Source organism: Hippopotamus amphibius, chromosome 8, assembly GCF_030028045.1.
Source record: "Hippopotamus amphibius kiboko isolate mHipAmp2 chromosome 8, mHipAmp2.hap2, whole genome shotgun sequence".
Taxonomy (NCBI): Eukaryota; Metazoa; Chordata; class Mammalia; order Artiodactyla; family Hippopotamidae; genus Hippopotamus; species Hippopotamus amphibius.
This window is the reverse complement of record NC_080193.1, coordinates 32,084,342-32,110,323: the sequence shown is the minus strand read 5'-3', so window position 1 is coordinate 32,110,323 and position 25,982 is coordinate 32,084,342. Positions and strand designations below refer to the sequence as shown.

General features: G+C 41.1%; 1 protein-coding gene across 5 annotated transcripts in view; it reads right to left on the bottom strand.

The window, feature by feature from the left end:
- The window catches only part of HERC2 (HECT and RLD domain containing E3 ubiquitin protein ligase 2), a 232,287-nt gene that overhangs the window by 26,250 nt on the left and 180,055 nt on the right, over positions 1-25,982 (bottom strand). For all 5 annotated transcript variants that reach the window (XM_057747100.1, XM_057747098.1, XM_057747097.1 and 2 more), the window contains 9 exons: positions 19,839-19,946; positions 12,082-12,213; positions 11,462-11,620; positions 11,260-11,378; positions 10,535-10,660; positions 9,952-10,107; positions 9,436-9,551; positions 9,138-9,336; positions 945-1,159 (listed from right to left, as the gene is read on the bottom strand). In XM_057747100.1, the coding sequence (XP_057603083.1) occupies positions 945-1,159; positions 9,138-9,336; positions 9,436-9,551; positions 9,952-10,107; positions 10,535-10,660; positions 11,260-11,378; positions 11,462-11,620; positions 12,082-12,213; positions 19,839-19,946 (1,330 nt within the window). The remainder of the gene's footprint in view (positions 1-944; positions 1,160-9,137; positions 9,337-9,435; positions 9,552-9,951; positions 10,108-10,534; positions 10,661-11,259; positions 11,379-11,461; positions 11,621-12,081; positions 12,214-19,838; positions 19,947-25,982) is intronic.

Genomic DNA, 25,982 nt, shown 5'->3' with positions numbered 1-25,982 from the left:
TGGCTGGATGGGCAACACCGTGAGCATTATCTTGCTGGGTGGTTGATATGTCTGTATCTATAAAAATATTCTTGAGCTTTGATCTCTACAACACGGTTTAGTTACCTGTAAACAGTTTAATCCATTCAGTCTTACTGTTTAGCTTTGTTGGTTGGATCAGAAAAACAGTCAGTCTATGGTTAATTTTCTCCCCTCCTTTGTGCACCATCATTCTTGGTCCTCTACTCAGTGCCCTATGAACTATGAGGTCTGGGGAGCAGGCACTGTCCTCTGCCCTCTGTGAGCTCAGCAACGTTTCTGCTAATCTTTTTAGGTGGTCTGTTCCTTGGCCTCTCAGCTATTCTCCTCATACACACGAATGTCGGTATTCACCCGTGAAGATCACTGAACGTACTTTACTGCCTGTTACCCAATGTCTTGAGGGCTGCTGTTTCATAGATTTTGTCTGGTGCTTTAGCTATTTCAGACGCAAAGGCCCATGTCACTCCAATTTGGCAGGTAATTCCCATTACTTTTTAAAAATTACTGGATTTGGTTGCTTTGCTTAAAAAACTATGTCATTTGTGGGTCCCCTTCCCCCCACTACCATTTTCTCCAAGTTTGCAGTTTTAACAGCTGCATATTAAACAAAGTGCCAACTGTGACCCTCCGGATGGCTCGGGACCAGGGAGGGGACTCGGAGAAAAGTACAAGGTGAAGCTCACCATACTCAGCAATCAGGAGTCAAATTTCAGAATTGATATCCCCCCAATAGAGGGGTCATGGAGGCAAGCCTAAATCATGTCACATGAACTTATTTCTGCTAAATGAATCATGAATATTAAGTTTGAGTAGATTACTGCAAATGTCCTGAAAAACAAACTGCCAATACACTATACAAGCATTAACACAAACAAACAAGAAAAGGAAAACATAGCATTGAAAATGATGTTTTCACATAATACCTTCTGTTGCCATGACCCAACTTCCCATCTTCTGCCTCACCCCAAGAGTAAACTTCTCCTTCTGAAGAGAGGGCAAGACAGTGTTTTCCTCCTGAGTTCACAGCTACTTTCTTAATAAACACATGCTGAATGGATTCAAGTAATGTTGGGGTAGATACCGACTCTGTCCCTCCAATTCCTAGTCTGCCGCCTGCACCATATCCAGTGGCATACAGCTAAGACAAGAAAAAGTAATATAAACATCAGATTTTTATCTAAGTATATTTTAGTAATTAATAAATCAAATCAATGCTCTAGATATTTTTACCACACAAAAATGAAATTTAAAATTAAAAATCATAGGAATGTTTAAGGCTTTAGGAATGTTTATTTTTGCTTTATCAGATCTCTAAAAATTAAAGAAAAATTATAATTAATAGATACCCCACATTCAGAAAATGTATGCAGGTGAGTCAAAAATTATCCACACTCCGGTTATATTAAAACTTCTGTTGGCCACACAGCCAGAGTGCAGATAATTTTTGACTCACCCTCATATTTTGAAAGCATGGTCTTTTCCCTGGAAGTATTTCTATTTTTGTCTAGAACAGCATCAATTAATACCAAGAAAAACAAAAAAAATTTAATTATCTACTATACGCAAATCCCAGATAAATGACACCTACAGAAATACACATAGGAAAACTACACATATACTTAATGTTTCAGCAAGGCAGCATACAAATCACACAGTAAAATACACTATTTTTCTTTCATTCCAAGCAGGTAATGGATTTGAGACATAAAACAACTTTATCATAAAAAAAAGTATTTATCATAAAAAAACATCAAGACTGCCATTTCCAAACGCATATCAAACACCCCTCCTATAACAATTTAAATGCTGTTTCAGATTATTTCAAACGCTCTGCTGCACTGACACAACAGTAAGGAAACTTCAAGGGCTACAATAGGAAGTGAAATCAAGAATTCAGACAGATAAATGAACCCAAAGGCAGCTTCCCCGGGAGGGTCTTGAGGATGCCAAGTGCACAGCGTGCGGTGGGTAAGGTGCTAAAGGAGAGGCTTCAAAGCGCTTCCCTTACTCAGACTGTGCACGACAGCTAAGAAGAAAGCAAAGAAAGCTGCCTTTCTCAACCTCAGGACTGAACGAGAGGGTGGAGGATCTCTCCTGAGAATTCGTAACTACAAAAGCTGGTCACTGAGTCAGTTTTCAGTCTGAATTAATGCTACCTATGATCTAAATTCCGTAAGTAGAGAATTTAATTTACTATGGCTGAAGCTGGTAGCACCCCAGGGTTATAAGCTCTCTTCTGATTAGTAACTTCAAACTAGGCCTCTAACACCACAGACTTCTTAACCAGCACAGGCAAGAGACCACACTATGAAAAAGCAAAAACGTGCTGGCAGCCCCTTTTCCTTTCCCTCTGCCTGACCCCTCAGTCTTCTACCCAGAGCTCCTCCCCTCAGACCCTTTCATGCAGCTATTCCTAGGCAGTTTTCCATGCCTCAAAACTGTCCCATCCTATCAGAATTCTATTGTTCAGAGTCCCATTTCTGTGAGATATTTAGCTTTCTAAGATGTTAATAGGTTCTGATACTTTAGGATATCATTGTTTAAAATGTGTACAGTAAATGTATGTACCCTGTAATAAAATATCTTAGCTGAGAGAAATAAAAAAAAACAAAACAAAAAAACCCAAAAAGCTAGGTCTCAAAGAATTTCTACAAAAAATTTCCAAGGAAAATGGTCAGCTCATAGTTTTAACAATTCCTATTATCTAAAAGGAAAGAAGGCACCATGAGAGAGAGTGAGAGGAAAAAAAAAGTCTCATATTATGTTTAAAGAAATAAAAGCTTGAAAGTATCCCCAAGGAATAAGAGACTATAAGATAACCCAAAGCAGAACTTCCAGAAATTAAAACAATAAAGTTGAAATTAAAAAGCCCAGATGTATTAAACAGGAGATTATAAACAGGTGAAGAAGTATTAAACAACTAGGAAATGCACCTGAGGAAATCATCCAGTGTATGGTGCAGAAACACAAAGAAAAGAGGAAAGGGAAAAAAAGAGAGAATTTGGGATAGACCCCTCACCTGAACATCAATCAGAACTCAGTCTTAGGTACAGATTATACAGAGAATAGGAGAGAGGAAATATTTGAAAAAATAATGTCTGAGAATTTACCACAGTTGTTAAAAGACCACTTCTCAGAGCCAGTAAGCCCAGCCCCTTATCCCTCACCACCTGGCAAAAACAAAACAATACAAAAAAGGCAAGGAAAAATAAAAAGAAGCTGACATCTACATATATTCCAGTGAAACTGCAGATCACTAAAGAAAGTCACTGAAAACGGCTACCAAGAAAACATTAATTACCTTCATTTGGGTAAAAAATTATCTGACGGCTGGCATCACATTAGCAACAAAGAAGGCCAAAAACCGGAAGAACAAAACTTTTAATAGGCTGACTGAAAACAACAGTGAATTGAAAATGTTATACTCTAGAACAGGGCTTGGAAATTACAGGCCAAAGGCCAAATCAGGCCTGCCACCTGATTTTGTTAAAAAAAAGTTTCATTAGTGCACAGCCACACCCATTCATTTACACATTCTCCACAAGCTGCTTCCATAACTGCAGAGACCAGACTGACTCCCATAGCCAAAAAAACTATCGCACCATGTACAGAAAATGTTTGCAACCTTAACCTAGAAAAAGGACAAAATTAAGATATTTTTAAATAAAAAACAAAATCAGGAGATGAGTCAACAACAAATCCTCATCAAAGGAAAATGAATATACATGCTAAAAGTAGAAGAAAAATGATTGCAGATAGAAAATCTGAGACATAAGAAATAATTGATAAACCATTAGCCAAACTTATCAGGAAAAAAAGGACGAAGATGCAAATCAACAGAATTAGAAATGAAAAAGGAGAAGTAACAATCAACACTGCAAAAATACAAAAGATCATGAGTGACTACTACAAGCAACCATATGCCAATAAAGTGGATAACCTGGAAGAAATGGATAAATTCTTAGAAAAATACAATCCTTCAAGACTGAATCAGGAAGAAATAGAAATATGAACAGACCAATCACAAGCACTGAAACTGAGACTGTGATTAAAAATCTCCCAACAAACAAAAGCCCAGGGCCAGATGGCTTCACAGGCGAATTCTATCAAACATTTAGAGAAGAGCTAACACCTATCCTTCTCAAACTCTTCCAAAATATAGCAGAAGGAGGAACACCCCCAAACTCATTCTACGAGGCCACCATCACCCTGATACCAAGACCAGACAAAGATGTCACAAAAAGAGAAAATTACAGGCCAATATCACTGATGAATATAGATGCAAAAATCCTCAACAAAATACCAGCTAACAGAATCCAGCAGCACATTAAAAAGATCATACATCATGATCAAGTGGGGTTTATCCCTGGGATGCAAGGATTCTTCAATATACGCAAATCAATCAATGTGATACACCATATTAACAAACTGAAGGATAAAAACCATATGATAATGTCAATAGACGCAGAAAAAGCTTTTGAGAAAATTCAGCGTCCATTTATGATAACAACTCTCCAAAAATGGGCCTAGAAGGAAATTACCTCAACATAATAGAAGCCATATATGACAAACCAACAGCCAACATCATTCTAAATGGTGAAAAACTGAAAGCATTCCCTCTAAGAACAGGAACAAGACAAGGGTGTCCACTCTCACCATTATTGTTCCACATAGTTTTGGAAGTTTTAGCCACAGCCATCAGAGAAGAAAATGAAATAAAAGGAATCCAAACCAGAAAAGAAGTAAAATTGTCACTCTTTGCAGATGGCATGATATTATACATAGAAAATCCTAAAGACTCTACCAGAAAACTGCTAGCACTAATCGATGAATTTAGTAAAGTAGCAGGATACAAAATTAATGAGCAGAAATCTCTCGCATTCCTATGCACTAACAATGAAAGAGCAGAAAGAGAAATTAAGGAAACTCTCCCATTTACCATTGCAACCAAAAGAATACAATACCTAGGAATAAACCTGCCTAAGGAGGCAAAAGACCTGTATGCAGAAAACTGTAAGACACTGATGAAAGAAATCAAAGATGACACAAACAGATGGAGGGACATACCACGTTCTTGGGTTGGAAGAATCAGCATTGTGAAAATGACTATGCTACCCAAAGCAATTTACAGAATCAACGCAATCCCTATCAAATTACCAATGGCATTTTTCACAGAACTAGAACAAGAAATCTTATGATTTGTATGGAAACGCAAAAGACCCCAAAGAGCCAAAGCAATCTTGAGAAGGAAAGATGGAGTTGGTGAAATTAGGCTTCCTGATTTCAAACTATACTACAAGGCTACAGTGATCAAGACAGTATGGTACTGGCACAAAAATAGAAAGGAAGATCAATGGAACAGAACAGAGAACCCAGAGGTAAACCCACACACACACGGGCACCTTATGTTTGACAAAGGAGGCAAGAATATACAATGGAAAAAAGAGCCTCTTCAGTAAGTGATGCTGGAAAATTGGACAGCAACCTGTAAAAGAATGAAATTAGAACACTTCCTAACACCATACACAAAAAGAAACTCAAAATCGATTAAAGACCTAAATGTAAGGCCAGACACTATAAAACTCCTAGAGGAAAACATAGGCAAAACACTCTATGACATTACATCAAAGCAAGATCCTTTTTGACCCACCTCCTAGAATCATGGAAATAAAATCAAGAATAAACAAATGGGACCTAACGAAACCTAAAAGCTTTTGCACAGCAAAGGAAACCATGAACAAGACAAGAAGGCAACCCTCAGAATGGGAGAAGATACTTGCCAACGAAGCAATGGAGAAAGGATCAATCTCCAAAATATACAAGCAGCTCATGCAGCTTAATACCAAGAAAGCAAATAACCCAATCCACAAATGGGTGGAACACCTAAATAGACAGTTCTCCAAGGAAGACATGCAGATGGCTAACAAACACGTGAAAAGATGCTCAACATCACTAATCATTAGAGAAATGCCAGTCAAAGCCACAGTGAGGTATCACCTCACACCGGTCAGAATAGCCATCATCAAAACATCTAGAAACAACAAATGTTGGAGAGGATGTGGAGAAAAGAGAACTCTCCTGCACTGTTGGTGGGAATGTAAGTTGGAATAGCCACTATGGAAAACAGTTTGGAGGTTCCTTAGAAAACTAAGAATAGAACTACCATATGATCCAAAAATCCCACTACTGGGCATATACCCAGAGAAAACAATAATCAAAGAAAAACATGTACCACAATGTTCACTGCAGCACTATTTACAATAGCCAGGACATGGAAGCCACCTACATGCCCATCAACAGATGAATGGATAAAGAAGATGTGGCACATATATACAATGGAATATTACTCAGCCATAAAGAGGAATGAAATTCAACTGTATGTAATGAGATGGATAGACCTAGAGACTGTCATACAGAGCGAAGGAAGCCAGAAAAAGAAAAACAAATACCGTATGCTAACTCATATATATGGAATCTGAAGAAATGGTACTGATGAACCCAGTGACAGGGCAAGAGTGGAGATGCAGATGAAGGGAATGGACCTGAGGACACGAGGCTGGGGTGGGGGGCAAAGGGATGAAGTGAGAGAGTAGCACAGACATAGATACGCTACCAACTGTAAAACAGATAGCTAGTGGGAAGTTACTGTATAACAAAGGGAGATCAACTCAATGATGGGTGATGCTTTAGAGGGCCAGGACAGGGAGGGTGGGAGGCAGTCACGGGAGGGAGGGGATATGGGGATATATGTATAAATACAGCTGATTCACTTTGGTGTACCTCAAAAACTGGCACAAGAGTGTAAAGCAATTATATTCCAATAAAGAGCTTTAAAAGAAAAAAAAGAAAGAAATAATTGGTGAGCAAAGATGTGTATAACACTTGGGTAAATCCAGAAAATACATGCTCTGTATAAAATAACAACAACGCCTGATACTAGGGGCACAGGTTAGTACTAAAACACAGGATAACAAAGGACCAAGCCTTCTTAACTGGGGAGGAGTACAGAAATACTAATTAACTTTAGATCTTAAATATGCAAGTTAAAATAACCAGGAAACAACTAAAAGAATTCTCCAGAAAACAGAAAAAGAGAGCTACACTTCAACCCCTGTTATGAGGCTATCACGACCCTGATACTTGGCGGGCAGCCTCTGACGTGGTTCCAGGAGTTCCTGCTTGCAGGGATTCCCACCCCTATGTCATCCCTTCTTGGCTGTGGGTTAGACCTAGTGACTCTCTTCTAATGGACAGAACACAGTAACAGGGATGGAGTATCACTTCTGGGTTAGCTCACACAAGAGTGTGACTCCTGTCTTGCTCTCACACTCTCCTGCCCTCCCTCTCCCCTGCTCACTCTGGTAAAGCCAGATGCCATGTTGTGAGACAGCAAAGAGCTGAGGGCAACCTTAGCCAACAGGTCACGGGGAGCCCTCTCTTCTTCAGGCCAGCCTTGCAGCAACTGCAGCCTGATGAGAGATTTAGGGCTGGAGGACCAAGCTAAGCCACCCAGAGAAAGTGTGAAATAATAAGTGTGCATTGCTTTACATGAACTATTGTAAGGTAAACAGATAACTAATATACTGATAGCACCATAAGCAGACATGGAGTGGGCAAGACAAGAATCTTATGACAACCACACTCATGATCCTGGATCTCCAAAAATTCCAAACACAAACCAAAAAATATAAAACCAAAAACCTGACCAAGAAAGGTTTTTCCAAAGAATGCAAGACTACTTGATATAAGAAAAACAATCCAATTCACTATATTAATCCTCTAAAGGAGAAAAACACCTCTATGATTATTTTTCAAACATAGAAAGAATGTTTTACAAAAGTCAGTATCCATTCATAAACAGAAAAAAACAAGGGAACTTCCTTAGTTTGATAAAGGGCATCTACCAAAACCCCACGGTAAGTCTGCAAAGCACTGCATCACAGTTTCCTTTGCAGTGTGGATCAAGACAAGAACAGGCCCACTACCACCACCCCTGTTCAATATTAAACAGCAACTCCCACCCAGACCAATAAGCTCCCTTTTTCCCGGTAAAAGACAGCTGAACTGGAAAGGAACAAAATTTATTTATGGAACATGACTTTATAAAGAAGATAACAAAACAGTTTGAGATACTAAGACAGTAAAGAGTATAATAAAGTCACTAGACATAAAGTCAATATATAAATATCAACTATTTCCACGTATCAGTAGCAATTAATTTTTTAAAAGATAGAATTATGATAGTAAACAAAAAAAGAATACACACATCTAACAAACTGATAAACGAGGTGAGTCAAAAATTATTTGCACTCTGGCTGTATAATTAACTTTTAGAAAAGGCAAATACATCATTTTTCAACATAATCTCCTTGCTTTTCAAAACACTCTGTCCATATATCAACAAGCTTTCACATTCCCTCATTAAAAAATGTTTTAGGCTGAGCTGTGAGCCACGAATGTACCACTGTCTTCACTTCTTCATCAGAAGTGAGTCTTCGTCCTCATAGGGCTGCTTTCAGAGGTCCAAACAGGAGAAAGTCCAATGGAGCAAGATCAGGACTACAGCGAGGATGCTTTAACACCTCAAAACAAAGTCTCTGCAGAGTGTCGACAGTGTGGGCAGAAGTGCGCAGACATGCACACCCTGAGACCACAAAAAAACGAATCACTGCTCGCTGCTCTTCTTTCATGCAAATCACAAATGGGGAATCCATTTTTGCTCACACTGCAGTTACAAATGAACTGATACAACACGTTCACAGCTGCACAGCAGTGACTGGGGAGACAGTAGCCTTGAACAGAAAGTGCTGATAAGACAGTGCAGCCAAAAGAAGTTTTAATATAACCAGAGTGCAGATCATTTTTGACTTACCCTCGTACAATTATAATACACTTGTATGTATGCTGCATCTCAAAAAATTCTAGAGAACACATTAAAGGTTATATAGAAATACTTTAGGACAATAACTGCTTCCAGCACACCATAAGTACTGTTAATCTTGAGATAACATTTTAGCACAGAATCCTTATACAGACTGTGAACTAAAGAAATGCCCTCCAGCCACAGCTGTCTCTCAGTTCCAGTGTCAGTATGACACAGAAAATCGCCTTCTTACCTTCCCATCAGCTGTCACTGCAAAGAGCGTCTGCTCTCCTCCAATTAGCTGCACGGGTCTGAGAGCTGCAAGGGCTTCACATGGAGTGGGGACTTTGACTTTTGCACCTTCGATGCCCCCAAGCTGACCCCTGTGATTATGACCCCATCCATAAATCGTTCCACTGCCACCAGCAGAAAGAGTCCAGTCATCTGGTCGCCTGTAACAAACATTAAGAGAACAAGTGACGTGGAGAACCACACGTGAAGCACCGTTCTGTCGCAGGCAAAACTATGTCTCATCTCTGATTGTAGTAAACCTGTTCATCCACTGCACCAGCTGTTCGTCTTGCTCTCTTCTAAACGTGCCATGGCTCTCGTGCAGAACATCCATGTTTTCCCCATCTGCCATTAATTCACGGATTTTCTTAGCCACCTGGACAACATCATTACAAGATTATAAATCAAACACTCATCTCTCAAGAACAGAACAAATAATACTAAGGTAAGAAGACAGGAGAGGAGGTCTCTCCATCCGAGCATATGAGGGAATGTCAACGTCAACACTGTGACTTTATGGTTAATAAGCAAAACCAACATGTTTATATCATGTTAAAGAGATTTTAAAATGTCAAGGCAGTATCACTATATCTTTACTAAAATAAACTTTAACTGAAAATTTACAGTGTCAGCTTACTCATTTTCACCTCTGTACTTTTTTCTTTATGATACTCCTTGGCAAGAGAAATGTTACTGTCTCATAATACTGGCATCTTTTTAGACTATAAAGAAAACACTTTGCATCCCAAAAGTGGTTCCAAAATAACGTGCAATACCTCATCGAGAAACAGACGGGGCAGCGGTGTTCTCTTGTCCAGGGCAACAGCAACGCGGGAGGCCATGCAGTACCTTCGGAACCAAGCCCACTTGTGTGTCTCAGCACAGCAAGGAAGAGTGTCTAATTCCAGGTCACAAGCAAGAGCTACTAGTACCTGCAGCCACCACAAATCAACAACTCAGGGACACTCAAAGACAGAGCTAACATCCCACTTCACCAACACTGCATGCCAAAGATGGCCCCCCCCAAAGGCTCTCTCATCCCAGGCTGCCTGCCACGTGCCCAGCAAGAATCTCAGCATCGCCAGTGACATGCATGATTCCTACCCAGTCACCAGCAATGCACCTGACAACAGGACCTCACATCGGACCACTGCTACCATACTTGCCCCCTAAGTCAAAGCATCTGAAAGTGCACTGACTTAAAGTACAAGGGCTTAGATCACACAGTTGCTCCTGAAAATTTTTATACTCAATTTCAGCAATGCCTACACCTGTGCTCAAGGACGCTTGAGACTTGATGCACTGTACTTGATAGCTCCCTGTGACTCTCTCGTCACTTCAAAACAAGTCAAGCATTACCTTAAAGAATGGGCTGTGCAGCAGCTGTTTGCCACCTCTCACAATAGGATCTTCATATTCAAACTGCCTTTGCAAAGCTTCTGGGAGGCCTTTCACCAAAGCAGCAAGAGCACTGCCTGAAAAACTCTTAAGAAAACAACACAACTATTACCTACTCAGGAAACCAAATGCAGGGGAGTTGAGTGTTTTGTTTCTGTGAGTCAAATGTTTAATTATATTGACACTATTCTTCCCTAAAACACGTGATTCACATTTTCAAATAGGAAAAAAAATCTAAAAGGACGTGATAAACACTAAAATAAAAAAAAGAGGAACATGAAAATTCACCTCAGGATGTTTGGTCTTAATTTCAGTATAGCAACCCCCAGGGAACAAGGAACTTTCTGGTCTACAAGTCCCCATCTCCAACACAGTTAAGATCAAGCATTCTTTTAATAGCAACTACTCAGTCCAGCAAAACAAAGGGGATGAGCTGAGTCAGACTCATAAAGTCCAACAGACAATCCTATTCTCACAGCCACTGACATAGGGGTGTTTTTAAGATCAAAGTCCAGCCTGCACTCAATACTGTAGCAATATAAGGGAGTCTGGATGCAAGAAAGGCAATGTTATTCCTATGTGAAATTTCCTGACTCTTGTAGGTGATTTAGAAGTTTAAATTATTAAAGCAACATTTTAGTCCCATACGGTCACACGACTAGAAACTATAATGCAGTGTTTCATACCAAAGCTCTCATTTCCCCATCATTATCTCCAAGTAGCCTGTTTATGTTAATCGACTGCCCAAATTCAGTTGTAAGAAGCTTCCTCAGTCTTTGAAGGGCCCACATTCTATGACTGGCAGCTGAAACGAGAAGACAGGAAATGTCACAGGAGGCCCACTTTTCTCAGGACTATGACAGACCTGATGACAGCGGCCCCACTCACCTAAGGCACTCAGCTGCGCACAGGCTGCCAGAGACGCAGCAAGGCGGGGGATGATGCTTCTGTTTGAGGCAAGGTTGAGTCGAAAGTCCAGCAGACACGTTACCAAGTCCATGGACGGACAGGAGAGGACACAGCGATCGGAAAGGAGGTCCTTAGGGCCTGAAGATAGAGCACTATAAATGTCCCCTTATTGAACACGGCGAGAACCATCCCACAAGGAGGCTTGGACAGATTCAACCAACAACGAGTGGGCCGCATCCATCTGGATGCCACTGTGAGAGGGCTGCCTGGGGTGCTGCCACTGTCTGGTCACATAACTATGTTCTCCACACTGACAGTTTACCTGAAAAATCACATGGCTTAAGAACTGCAACCAGCTGTTGGGAACTGGTTCCCCAGATGGGAACTCTGGGTGAGAATGGAGCGCTACCACCCCAGAAGCCAGACAGCTGAAGCATGAAGCAACTTGTTGCAGTTGTGACCCTTGCACGGTGAGACCTTGGGCAGTGCCAGCTCCCAACACAATGGGAGAAGGCAGACCACAAACTACTAAATGACGACAACATGCGTTTCCCTTGCTTGAGACATTGAGCCTTGGTTGCCGCAGGCCCCCTCCTCACCTGCAGCTGGCATGATGGGGTAGACTGTGAAGCGCCAGCCCCACCCATTCACAGACCCATCACTGATGAACTTCCACTTCAACTCATCCCCCGGGATGCGCAGTTCGCTGGACCAGTCGGACCACTCCCGGCCTGGTGGACAAAAGCACACTGGTGTTGGGTTCACCCATCATCACATCACCATGAGCTCCTTTTTTTTTTAAGCTCTCTATTGGAATATAATTGCTTTACACTCTTGTAACAGCTTTTGAGGTACACCAAAGTCAATCAGCTGTATTTATATGTATATCCCCATATTCCCTCCCTCCCGTGACTCCCCCCACCCTCCCCATCCTGGACCTCCAAGACATCTCCCATCATCGAGTTGACCTCCCTTTGCTATACAACAACTTCCCACTTGCTATCTATTTTACACTTGGTAATATATATATGTCTATGCTACTCTCTCACTTCGTCCCAGCTTCCTCTTTGCCCCCCGCCCCTCCAACCCCAAGTCCTCCAGTCCATTCTCTGCATCTGCATCCTTATTCTTGTCCTGTCACTGGGTTCATCAGTACCATTTTTTTTTTTTTTTTTTTAGATTCCGTATATATGAGTTAGCATACAATATTTGTTTTTCTTTTTCTGGCTAACTTCACTCTGTATGACAGTCTCTAGGGTCTATCCATCTCATTACATATAGCTCCATTTCATTCCGTTTTATACCTGAGTAATATTCCATTGTATATATGTGCCACATCTTCTTTATCCATTCATCTGTTGATGGGCATGTAGGTGGCTTCCATGTCCTGGCTATTGTAAATAGTGCTGCAGTGAACATTGTGGTACATGTTTTTCTTTGATTATTGTTTTCTCTGGGTATATGCCCAGTAGTGGGATTTTTGGATCATATGGTAGTTCTATTCTTAGTTTTCTAAGGAACCTCCAAACTGTTTTCCATAGTGGCTATTCCAACTTACATTCCCACCAACAGTGCAGGAGAGTTCTCTTTTCTCCACATCCTCTCCAACATTTGTTGTTTCTAGATGTTTTGATGATGGCTATTCTGACCGGTGTGAGGTGATACCTCACTGTGGCTTTGACTGGCATTTCTCTAATGATTAGTGATGTTGAGCATCTTTTCACGTGTTTGTTAGCCATCTGCATGTCTTCCTTGGAGAACTGTCTATTTAGGTGTTCCACCCATTTGTGGATTGGGTTATTTGCTTTCTTGGTATTAAGCTGCATGAGCTGCTTGTATATTTTGGAGATTGATCCTTTCTCCATTGCTTCGTTGGCAAGTATCTTCTCCCATTCTGAGGGTTGCCTTCTTGTCTTGTTCATGGTTTCCTTTGCTGTGCAAAAGCTTTTAGGTTTCGTTAGGTCCCATTTGTTTATTCTTGATTTTATTTCCATGATTCTAGGAGGTGGGTCAAAAAGGATCTTGCTTTGATGTAATGTCATAGAGTGTTTTGCCTATGTTTTCCTCTAGGAGTTTTATAGTGTCTGGCCTTACATTTAGGTCTTTAATCGATTTTGAGTTTCTTTTTGTGTATGGTGTTAGGAAGTGTTCTAATTTCATTCTTTTACAGGTTGCTGTCCAATTTTCCAGCATCACTTACTGAAGAGGCTCTTTTTTCCATTGTATATTCTTGCCTCCTTTGTCAAACATAAGGTGCCCGTGTGTGTGTGGGTTTACCTCTGGGTTCTCTGTTCTGTTCCATTGATCTTCCTTTCTATTTTTGTGCCAGTACCATACTGTCTTGATCACTGTAGCCTTGTAGTATAGTTTGAAATCAGGAAGCCTAATTTCACCAACTCCATCTTTCCTTCTCAAGATTGCTTTGGCTCTTTGGGGTCTTTTGCGTTTCCATACAAATCATAAGATTTCTTGTTCTAGTTCTGTGAAAAATGCCATTGGTAATTTGATAGGGATTGCGTTGATTCTGTAAATTGCTTTGGGTAGCATAGTCATTTTCACAATGCTGATTCTTCCAACCCAAGAACGTGGTATGTCCCTCCATCTGTTTGTGTCATCTTTGATTTCTTTCATCAGTGTCTTACAGTTTTCTGCATACAGGTCTTTTGCCTCCTTAGGCAGGTTTATTCCTAGGTATTGTATTCTTTTGGTTGCAATGGTAAATGGGAGAGTTTCCTTAATTTCTCTTTCTGCTCTTTCATTGTTAGTGCATAGGAATGCGAGAGATTTCTGCTCATTAATTTTGTATCCTGCTACTTTACTAAATTCATCGATTAGTGCTAGCAGTTTTCTGGTAGAGTCTTTAGGATTTTCTATGTATAATATCATGCCATCTGCAAAGAGTGACAATTTTACTTCTTTTCTGGTTTGGATTCCTTTTATTTCATTTTCTTCTCTGATGGCTGTGGCTAAAACTTCCAAAACTATGTGGAACAATAATGGTGAGAGTGGACACCCTTGTCTTGTTCCTGTTCTTAGAGGGAATGCTTTCAGTTTTTCACCATTTAGAATGATGTTGGCTGTTGGTTTGTCATATATGGCTTCTATTATGTTGAGGTAATTTCCTTCTAGGCCCATTTTTGGAGAGTTGTTATCATAAATGGACGCTGAATTTTCTCAAAAGCTTTTTCTGCGTCTATTGACATTATCATATGGTTTTTATCCTTCAGTTTGTTAATATGGTGTATCACATTGATTGATTTGCGTATATTGAAGAATCCTTGCATCCCAGGGATAAACCCCACTTGATCATGATGTATGATCTTTTTAATGTGCTGCTGGATTCTGTTAGCTGGTATTTTGTTGAGGATTTTTGCATCTATATTCATCAGTGATATTGGCCTGTAATTTTCTCTTTTTGTGACATCTTTGTCTGGTCTTGGTATCAGGGTGATGGTGGCCTCGTAGAATGAGTTTGGGGGTGTTCCTCCTTCTGCTATATTTTGGAAGAGTTTGAGAAGGATAGGTGTTAGCTCTTCTCTAAATGTTTGATAGAATTCGCCTGTGAAGCCATCTGGCCCTGGGCTTTTGTTTGTTGGGAGATTTTTAATCACAGTCTCAGTTTCAGTGCTTGTGATTGGTCTGTTCATATTTCTATTTCTTCCTGATTCAGTCTTGAAGGATTGTATTTTTCTAAGAATTTATCCATTTCTTCCAGGTTATCCACTTTATTGGCATATGGTTGCTTGTAGTAGTCACTCATGATCTTTTGTATTTTTGCAGTGTTGGTTGTTACTTCTCCTTTTCCATTTCTCATTCTGTTGATTTCCATCTTTTGCATTTTTTTCCTGTTGAGTCTGGCTAATGGTTTATCTGTTTTGTTTATCTTCCCAAAGAACCAGCTTTTAGTTTCATTAATCTTTGCTATTGTTTCCATCATTTCTTTTTCATTTATTTCTGATCTGATCTTTATGATGGCTTTCCTTCTGCTCACTTTGGGGTTACTTTGTTCTTCTTTCTCTAATTGTTTTAGGTGTAAGGTTAAGTTGTTTATTTGAGATTTTTCTTGTTTCTTAAGGTAGGAGTGTATTGCTATAAACTTCCCTCTTAGAACTGCTTTTGCTGCATCCCATAGGTTTTGGGTTGTTGTGTTTTCATTGTCATTTGTTTCAGATATTTTCTGATTTCCTCTTTGATTTCTTTAGTGATTTTTTGGTTGTTTAATATTGTTTAGCCTCCATGTGTTTTTACTTTTTACAATTTTTTTTCTGTCATTGATATCTAGTCTCATGGTGTTGTGGTCTGAGAAGATGCTTGAAACAATTTCAATTTTCTTGAATTTACTGAGGCTTGATTTGTGACCCAAGATGTGGTCTATCCTGGAGAATGTTCCGTGTGCACTTGAGAAGAAAGTGTATTCTGTCATTTTTGGATGGAATGTCCTATAAATATCAATTCAGTTGAGATGGTCTAATGTGTCTTTTAAAGCTTGTGTGTCCTTATTTATTTTCTGTTTGGATGATCTGTCCATTGATGTAAGTGGGGTGTTAAAGTCTCCTACTATTATTGTGTTCCTGTCGATTTCCCCTTTTGTGGCTGTTAGCATTTGCCTTACGTATTGAGGTGCTCCTGTGTTGGGTCCATAGATATTTGCAATTGTTATATGTTCTTCTTGGATTGATCCCTTGATCATTATGGAGTGTCCTTCCTTGTCTCCTGTAATAGTCTTTACTTTAAAGTCTAATTTGTCTGATATGAGTATTGCTACTTCAGCTTTCTTCTGACTTTCATTTGCATGGAATATCTTTTTCCATGCCTTTACTTTCAGTCTGTATGTATCCCTTGGTCTGAAGTGGGTTTCTTGTAGGCACCATTTAGAAGGGTTTTGTTTTTGCATCCACTCAGCTAGTCTGTGTCTTTTGGTTGGAGAATTTAATCCATTTATGTTTAAGGTGATTATTGACATGTGTGTTCCAATTACCATTTTCTGAATTGTTTTGGGTTTGTTTTTGTAGGTCTTCTCCTTCTCTTGTTTTTCCTGCTTAGAAAAGTTCCTTTAGCAATTGTTGTAAGGCTGGTTTGGTGGTGCTGAATTCTCTTAACTTTTGCTTGTTTGTAAAGCTTTTGATTTCTGTCTCAAATCTAAATGAGATTCTTGCTGGGTAGTGTATTCTTGGTAGATTTTTCTCTTTCAGGACTTTCAGTATATCCTGCCATTCCCTTCTGGCCTGCAGAGCTTCGGCAGAAAGATCAGCTGTTATCCTTATGGGTTTTCCCTTATATGTTATTTGTTGCTTTTCTCTTGTTGCTTTTAATATTTTTTCTTTGTGTTTAATTTTTGTTAGTTTGAATAATACGTGCCTTGGTGTATCTCTCCTTGGGTTTATTCTGTATGGGACTCTGCGCTTCTTGTACTTGACTAATTATTTCCTTTTCCATGTTGGGGAAGTTTTCCACTATAACCTCTTCAAATATTTTCTCAGACCCTTTCTTTTTTCTTCTTCTTCTGGGATGCCTATGATTGGAATGTAGGTGCGCCTAATGTTGTCACCAAGGTCTCTCAGACTATCTTCCATTCTTTTTATTCTTTTTTCTCTTTTCTGCTCTGTGGCAGTTATTTCTCCCATTCTCTCTTCCAACTCACTTATATTTGTTCTTCTGCCTCAGTTATTCTGCTGTTTATACAATTTAGAGTATTTTTGATTTCAGTTATTTTGTTGTCCATTACTCTTTGTTTGCTCTATAGTTCTTCTGAGTCCTTATTAACTGTTTCTTGTATTTTCTGTATTTTGTTATTGAGATTTTGGATCATCTTTACTATCATTACTCTGAATTCTTTTTTAGGCATTTTTCCTATTTCCTCTTCACTTATTTGGTCTTGCGGATTTTTTTCCCTGCTCCTTCGCCTGCATGGTGTTTCTTTGTTTTCTCATAGGAGCCCAAACTTCAGAGGTTGCTTGTCCCAGCAATAAAGCGGTTTAAAGAAGACTGCCCAAGCCCCAGACTAATGGCAGAGTGTTGAGTCAAACAAATACTAAGTGAAGGAAACACATACATGTATAAGACACACAAATAATGAATCCAATAGAACATAAGGCACTAGAAAGACCTGACAGAAGAATCCCAGTATACTATCAGACAATCAAAGAGAAAACCAACAGAAATTCAAAACCAAAACAGAACAAAACAAAAACAAAAACAAAAGCAAACAAACAAACAAAACCACCATACACACACAAACACAAATCCAGGGAGATTTTGAAAGCTAGGATCAAATATAATAATGAGCAAGAGTACCAGCAGACAGACTGAAGATTCTCAGAATGAAATCAGGCAATTATACTTAGAACTAAGATAAAGACAAAACCTAATAATAAAAACCAAAGTAGTTTGTCACCTGGGGAATAAAACAAGGAAACAGAGCAGACCAATAATATTGCTTATAAGTATATTAAGATAAAAGAAACTAAAAAAATATAGAAGACAGAGCAACAGAAGTGCATAGTGCAACTGGAAATATGAAAATAAAAAGAAAGAAATAGAAATGCATAAAAGATAGAGATGAAAAGAAGGTAGGAGAGATACAGTCAGCACTGCAAAAAACTTAGCTAGAAATAGAAATATATAAAAAGGCTAAAGATAGAATAAAAAGTAGAATTAAGAAATGTTATAAAACGTGTAGATCCCTTAGGACTAAGATCATAATTAATAATAAAAAAACAACAACCTAGAACTGACCCCAGAATGGACCAGATCAATAGAATTGATACTAATATTTCTGTTTCCTTGGGGTCTCAGATGTAAGTGTCCTTCTACCTGCCTTGGGCTTTTTGTATTATTCTGCGACCAGCAGAGCTTCCTTTATTGTTTGTCTGTAAGTGCTGGTGTGTGGCGAGAGAGAGGGTACAACAGTGGCTCCTTCCCCTGGGAGTGAGTGAGCAGTGGCGTCCTGCCTGGGTCATGGCATCTTGGGCGGCTCAGGCCGGGAGAGGGACTCCAACCACGGCTCCTCCCCGCTGCTACCCATGAGCTTCTTTAGATACAAAGCAAAGTCATTCACACCATGGCTGAAGAACAGCTGGCTCCTCCAGCCCACTCCCCATGTGCATTCACACACGCCCTTCAGCTCACACTGCAGCAAGCAGTTGGGAAGTGGAGCGTAGCAGGCACTGCCCCAGCGGAGATGGTTACACACAACCATGATGCTGTGTGAGAGGCCCACAGAACCAGCCTGTGCTCACACCCAGGGTCAGGGGCCCTAGGGAGGTTTCTTGGGGAAGGTGTCACATAACGTTCATTACCCAGGCAACAAAAGAGAAAGCCCCTGTCTTCCCCAAAGAGGGAGCACATATTCCAAGGCACAGGGGCAGCTCAACATGGAAGAGACACCATCAAGGGAGAATGGAGCAGCCCGGCCAGGGCCCAGGGCCTAGGGTGCCATGGAGAGGAGCCAGGGGGACAGCTGTGTGGTGCCATTGGGCAGCGGGGTGCACATTGCCTGAAGGGGACCAGGCTAGAGGCACAGAAACTAGGAACACCTCACAGCACTACTGAAGATCACATCAACATTTGTCAAACTACCAGAGGAAAAACCCATGCTCATCGGTGACACCACTTCACCTGAAGTATCGTCTTGTGAGCAAAATTCTCCTGGGTCACAGAAAGGCCCATTATTTACTCATACATTCAGTCTGTGGCTGCCTTCACCACAAAGGCAGAGGGGAGTAGTTATGTCAGGAAACGTCTGTTGACCCCTGCTCCAGATGAAGGATAAAGAAGTCTGAAGAGATCTACACACACACACACACACACACACCCTGCACTGATGATGCTGAAAAGCCCAGAGAAGAACATTTAACAAGCCCCTAGATACAGTGAGTCACTCTTGCTCAACCTAATGGAGGACATCAGCAGAGCAGAGAGAGGCCCAAAGGAGGTATCTCTCGTCTGCTCCAGGGCTGTGCACCACACACAAAGAACACTTACTCTGTGTGTAGCCCAAGTCCTCACTGCAATCCATTAAAAAAAAACCAAACCCTTTAAGAAGCCTTGTAGTATGTCAACCTTTACCTTGCATGAGCCTGGTACTCGCACATACCTTACAGCACCACCTCTGTGTCTGGGTGAGACTGGGCCCCCCAGACAGTCAGTGCCCCCCAAAAAGAATCCACGCTTGCATTGGTCACCCACTAATCCCACCCATCAGTGGTGAGGTGGCAGATAGAGCCTACTGTATTTTGCAGCTAGACCATTACTGTCCCTTGCTTAAGCCTCACATGAGAACGAAGCAGCAGGACTGCTCTGTTTAGTAATGCTAACGGCTCCGTTTTACAAAAGTAAGCTCAACTCCCCTTCCCACCTGATCGCACGGAGACAATCCTGTTGACACCGTCCATGACTGTGAGGGGGTCGTGGCGCCTCTCTGTGGAGCACTGCCGGTCAAACTCCACCCTGAGTCCTTCTGCACCTGGAGGACAAGTGAGCACAAAACACAAAGTAACAACTCCCAACCAACACACCACAGACAAGGCCAAAAGTCATGGCATACCACACAGAAGCAATGAGACTAAAGTGATGTGTAACAGCTAATGAAAAGCAAAAAGTCAGGAAGAACTAACCTTAAAAAACAAGGAGCTAAGACTGACCAACCCTTCTCTCCCACCCTGCCTCCCACAAAAGAATTCACCTCTGATGGAAACGTCAGAAGACACTTTCACTTGGCCAACTGGTTTTGTGGTCTCACTTCTGGGCAGATTTTCATGCTGCAGTCCCAACTATGAGGCCAAGCTTTTTTATCCCATCCCCCACATTTAAAAGGCCACATAAAATCGCATCCATCAAGCATTTAGCATCAGATCTAGAGTCTGCTCTGGTACAAATTAGCTTACAGAAGAATCAGTGAAGGGTAGGACATGGGTTATGGTGGAGGGAAGATGCTGGCAAAATAAATATAAAACCACTCAAAATTGAAAAGAAACAGGAATTCCAAGGCTCTTCAAATCAATTAAAGGCAAACAACAAATTGGGAAGTGATTATTTATGAGAAACCTGCCAAGCATGGACAGGGTCCATGAGAACCTGTGGTGTTCTCACCTGGGGCTGCTCTATGAAGCTGGAGCACAGCTCTACCAGGAAGAGCTCTGCCTGCAGCGACCACGCTCATGGGTGTGAAGCCAAGAAAGTGCTGGCAGGGACTGAGGACACACGGAAAAGCTTGCATTTTTGCTGGCCTGAGGATGTGGCGTGGATGGGAGGGTGCCACACCTGAGAACTAGCAAGAACCCAAACAGGAAGATCCTGAGGGTCAGAGAGCAAAGAAGGGCTCAATGAGGACGTCATGGAGGCCTGGATGACACGAGGGGAGAGGTGGGCATGCACACGCACACACATGCAAGGAAGACTGTCAAAACACGGACACCCTCCTTGCTCCCACCCACAGAGAGATCCATCCACAGAAGGGGAAATCAGCAGGCTTGAGCACTAAACCAAGCAGATGTGGAGCAAATCCTAGAAGTCAGGCTAGGAAACAAAATTCGAAATAGAAAAGTGAACTGGGATGTCAATGTATATGTGATGTGGGGGAGAGATTTCAGAGAGCAATTCCAAGCATGTTACAAAATAAACATAAAACCACCAAAGAAACCCAGCAATAATTGAAAATCTTAAAAAGAAAGGTCAGAATCCAAGTGACACAGTAATATCTAAAATGTCCAGTTTTCAATAAAAAATAATGGGTGTGAGTCATACTGAGGAAGAAAGTCAGGCAACAGAAACTGACCCTGAGGCCAGATGCTGAATTGAGTAGACAACAATTTCAAAGCAGCTGTAATAAGCATGTTCGAAGAGTTCAAGAAAACCAGAGATGGGCTTCCCTGGGGTCCAGTGGTTAAGACTCTGCCTTCCAATGCAGGGAGTGAGGGTTCGATCCCTGGTGGGGGAGTTAAGAACCTACATGCCTCAGGGCCAAAAATCCAAAACATAAAACAGAAGCAATATTGTAACAAATTCAATGAAGACTTTAAAAATGGTCCACATCAAAAAAAAGAAAAAGAAAAACAGAGAGAGAAAACATGATCACAAATGAAAATATGATAACAGTGACTCAATGAAAAAAGTACTAAAAGGAATTTCTGGGGTGAAAATTACAGTAATCAAAGTGAAAAACTGACCAGCTGGACAAAACAGAATTAAAATGGCAGAAGAAAAGAATCATTATACAACTTGAAGACTATGTAATTTCTATTACTCTCTCTGGAGAACAGAAGAAAAAAGACTGAAGATAAGTAAACAAAATCTCAAAAACCTGGGAGACAATAACAAGCATACAAACAGAAGCATAATGGTAACTCACCACCCCTGCCCCCCAGAAAAGAGGGAACAGGAAAACAGGGCAGAAAAAGTACTTGAACAGATATAGCCCCAAATCTCCAGTCTGATGAAAAACACTAATCCACAGCTCCAAGAATTAATAAACTCCAAGTAGGAAAACACAAAGAGATCCACACTCAGAAACATTATGCTGATACTGTTGAAAACTGAAGACAAGGAGAAAATCAGGAAAGCAGCAAGAGAATACAGACACATAACATACAGGGCACAAAATACAATTAACTCTGCCTTCTCTTGAGGAACAGTGAACACAAGAAGCCAGTGGGATGACAAATTTGAAGTGAGCAGAAAAAAATTCTATCCACTTAGAGTTCTAGGACCGAAAAAAGATGGCAGAGAAGCAAGACGTGGAGATCACCTTCCTCCCCACAAATACATCAAGAATACATCTACTTCATTCCCCCCCAACCCCAATGAATTGGGAGATTGGGATACCAAATTGTACGCTCTAAATATATGCAGTTTATTGTATGTTAACTGTATCTCAATAAAAGTTCTAAAAAAAAAAAAAAGAATTAATATGATAAAGACTATAAAACACCTACCTAGTGAGTAGCTGTTCCAAAAATGATCGCTATTATTATTGAGTTGGTTAAGTACTGAGGTAGAAATAAATCAGAGTTTGAGAATCAAGCTAAACCAAAAAAAAAAAAAAAAAAAAAAAATACATCTACTTGTGGAGAAGCTCCTACGGGACACCTTCCGAATGCTGGCAGGGGACCTTGGACCTCCAGAAAGGCAAGAAAAACCCCATGTAACTGGGCAGCACAAAAGAAAAAAGGGAAAAAAAGAAACAAAGGAATCTCAAGAAGACATGCCCCTCTGGGAGGGAGCTGTGAAGCGGGGAAAGTTTCCACGCACTGGGAAGCCCCTTGCTGGCACAGACAGACAGGGGGATCTTTGGAGCCCCCAGAGGAGAGAGCAACAACAGGTGTGCGGAGGGCAGAGCAGAAAGATTCTCGCACCGAGGATTCAGGCAGCACTTCCCAACCAGAGATGCTGGTCTGCTCACCCGCAGCAGCAGGTGAGGGGCTGGGCACCAAGGCATGGGTTTTGGAGAACAGACAACAGGGAGAGAGCTGGGGCTGGCTGCGTGAAGATGGCCTGTGGGGGGGAAGTATGCCACAGCTAGCTGGGAGGGAGTCTGGGAGAAAGCCTGGGCCTGACAGAGAGGCAGATAACCTTTGTTTCGGGGTGCTCGAGAGGAGCTTGCTGCTCCACGAACTCACAGGTTGCAGAGCGGCGCCTGTGCTAGCACCACCCACTATCTTCAGCTGCTAAATCGAAGCACAGAGCCTGTCGCCACCACCACACGTGCCGCCGCACCCACCACCATCACTGCCAAGGGCCCTGTCTGTAGGACAGGTCAATGGCCACACCCTCCTGTCGGCGGGTGCAGCCTGCCAGCGCTGGAGGGTCCTGCATTCAGGACCAGCTTCCCTGGGAGAGTACAAGGCATGCCTCAGGCTCACGCTGACCTCTGCTACTGCATGCACTCTTGCAAATTTCAATTAGACTACCATACCCCTCCCTCCTCCTGACCTGAATTTGCAAGTGAGCCCCAGTCACCCTCTTTCGCCCCCTCTTGGCTGGATGGGGAACCAACTCCTGAGAGAAGCCCACACGCAAAGAAGGGACCAAAACCAAAACTGATCCCTGAGGACTGCAGGAACAAAGAAGAGAAAGGGAACCAGCCACAGTAGGAGCAGATTTAATACCCACAATAGGCTTAAAAAAACCTGCATCTGTGGATCACCTGAATAGATGACTGTTTCTACAATAGAAGATGTAGACGTAGGGGGCAACTGTGGACTGTGGGGACAAATACACGCAGGACTAATACCAGATCACAGTCTGAGCTCTCCACAATCCTCCCCACAGCAGGTAAAGAGACCTACTTAGAAGTAATGGAGAACTTCCTGTGCAAGTGTGCACATCTCCTTGTGTGATTTTGACTGCTTAGAGGTGCTTTTACCACCTGTCTTACAGATTTGTCTGTCCTTTCCCTTTCTTCCTTTTTTTTTCTTTTGTTCTTTTCTCTCTTTCTACCTCCTTTTCCTCCGTGCTGTGCAGCTTCAAGGGGCTTGGTGCTCCAGCTGGGGGTCAGACCTGGACCTCTGAGGCAGCAAAACTGAGTCCAGGATATTGGACCACCAAAGACCTCTCGACCCCATGGAATATTAATCAGCAAGAGCTCTCCCACAGGTCTCATTCTCACATTAAGATCTAAATCCAACCAAAGGCCAGCAAGCTCCACTGCTGGATACATCAAGCCAAACAACTAGCAAGACAGGAACACAATCCCATCCATTAGCAGACAGAGAGCCTACAGTCATACTAAGCCCACAGACACACCAAAACACACCAACAGACGTGGCCCTGCACACCAGAAGGATAAGATCCAGCTCCACACACAAGAACACAGGCACCAGTCCCCCCCACCAAGAAGCCTACACGACCCACTGGACCAACGTCCCCACTGTGGACAGATAAAAGAATTAAAAAAAAAAATACAACCCTGAAGCCTAATGAGAGAAGAGCCCAAACACAGTAAGTTAAACAAAATGAGAAAACAGAGAAAGATGCAGCTGATGAAGGAACAAGATAAAACCCCACAAGACAGGCAAATGAAGATGAGATAGCCAGTTTACGTGAAAAAGAATTCAGAATAATAACAGTAAAGATGATCCAAGATTTCAGAAATAGTATTGAGGCACAGATGGAGCAAATGAAAGAAATGTTTAACAAAGAGCTGGAAGAACTAAAGACAAACGGCAATGAACAACACAACACCTGAACTTAAAAATACTCTCTAGAAGGAATGCAGAGCAGAATAACAGAGAAAGAAGAATGGATAACTTACCTGGAAGATAGAATGCTGGAAATAACTGACACAGAACAGAATTAAAAAAAAAAAAAAAAGAATGAAAAGAATTGAGGACAGTCTCAGAGACCTCTGAGACAACATTAAACATACCAACATTAAAATTATACGGGTCCGAGAAGGGAAAAAGGGTCTGAGAAATATTTTAAGAGATTACAGTGGAAAACTTCCCAAACATGGAAAAGGAAACAGTAAATCAAATCCAAGGAGTGCAGAGAGTCCCACAGAGAATAAATACAAGGAGAAATACATCGAGGCACGTATTAATCAAACTAACAAAAATTAAACACAAAGAAAAGATACTGAAAGCAGCAAGAGAAAAAAGCAACAAATAATATATAAGGGAAAACCCATCAGGATAACAGCTGAGCTCTCTGTAGAAACTCTGCAGGCCAGAAGGGAGTGGCAGGATATACTTAAAGTCTTGAAAGAGAAAAACCTCTAGCCATGAATACTCTACCCAGCAAAAATCTCTTTCAGATTCGACAGAGAAATCAAAAGCTTTACAGACAAGCAAAAGTTAAGAGAATTCAACACCACCAAAACACCTTACAACAATTGCTAAAGGAACTTCTCTAGGCAGGAAACACAAGAGAAGGAAAACACGTACAAAAACAAACCCAAAACAATTAAGAAAATGGTAATTGGAACACACATGTCAATAATCACCTTAAATGTAAATGGATTAAATTCTCCAACCAAAAGACACAGACTGGCTGAATGGATACAAAAACAAGACGCTTCTATATGCTGTCTAAAAGAAACCCACTTCAGACCTAGGGACACACACAGACTGAAAGTGAGGAGATAGAAAAAGATATTTCATGCAAATGGAAGTCAAAAGAAAGCTGGAGTAGCAATACTCATATCAGACAAATTAAACTTTAAAGTAAAGACTATTACAGGAGACAAGGAAGGACACTCCATAATGATCAAGGGATCAATCCAAGAAGAATATATAACAATTGAAAATATCTATGGACCCAACACAGGAGCACCTCAATACATAAGGCAAATGCTAACAGCCACAAAAGGGGAAATCGACAGGAACACAATAACAGTAGGAGACCTTAACATCCCACTTACACCAATAGACATATCATCCAAACAAAAATAAATAAGGACACACAAGCTTTAAATGACACATTAGACCATTTCGACTTAATTGATATTTATAGGACATTCCATCCAAAACTACAGAATACACTTTCTTCTCAAGTGCGCACGGAA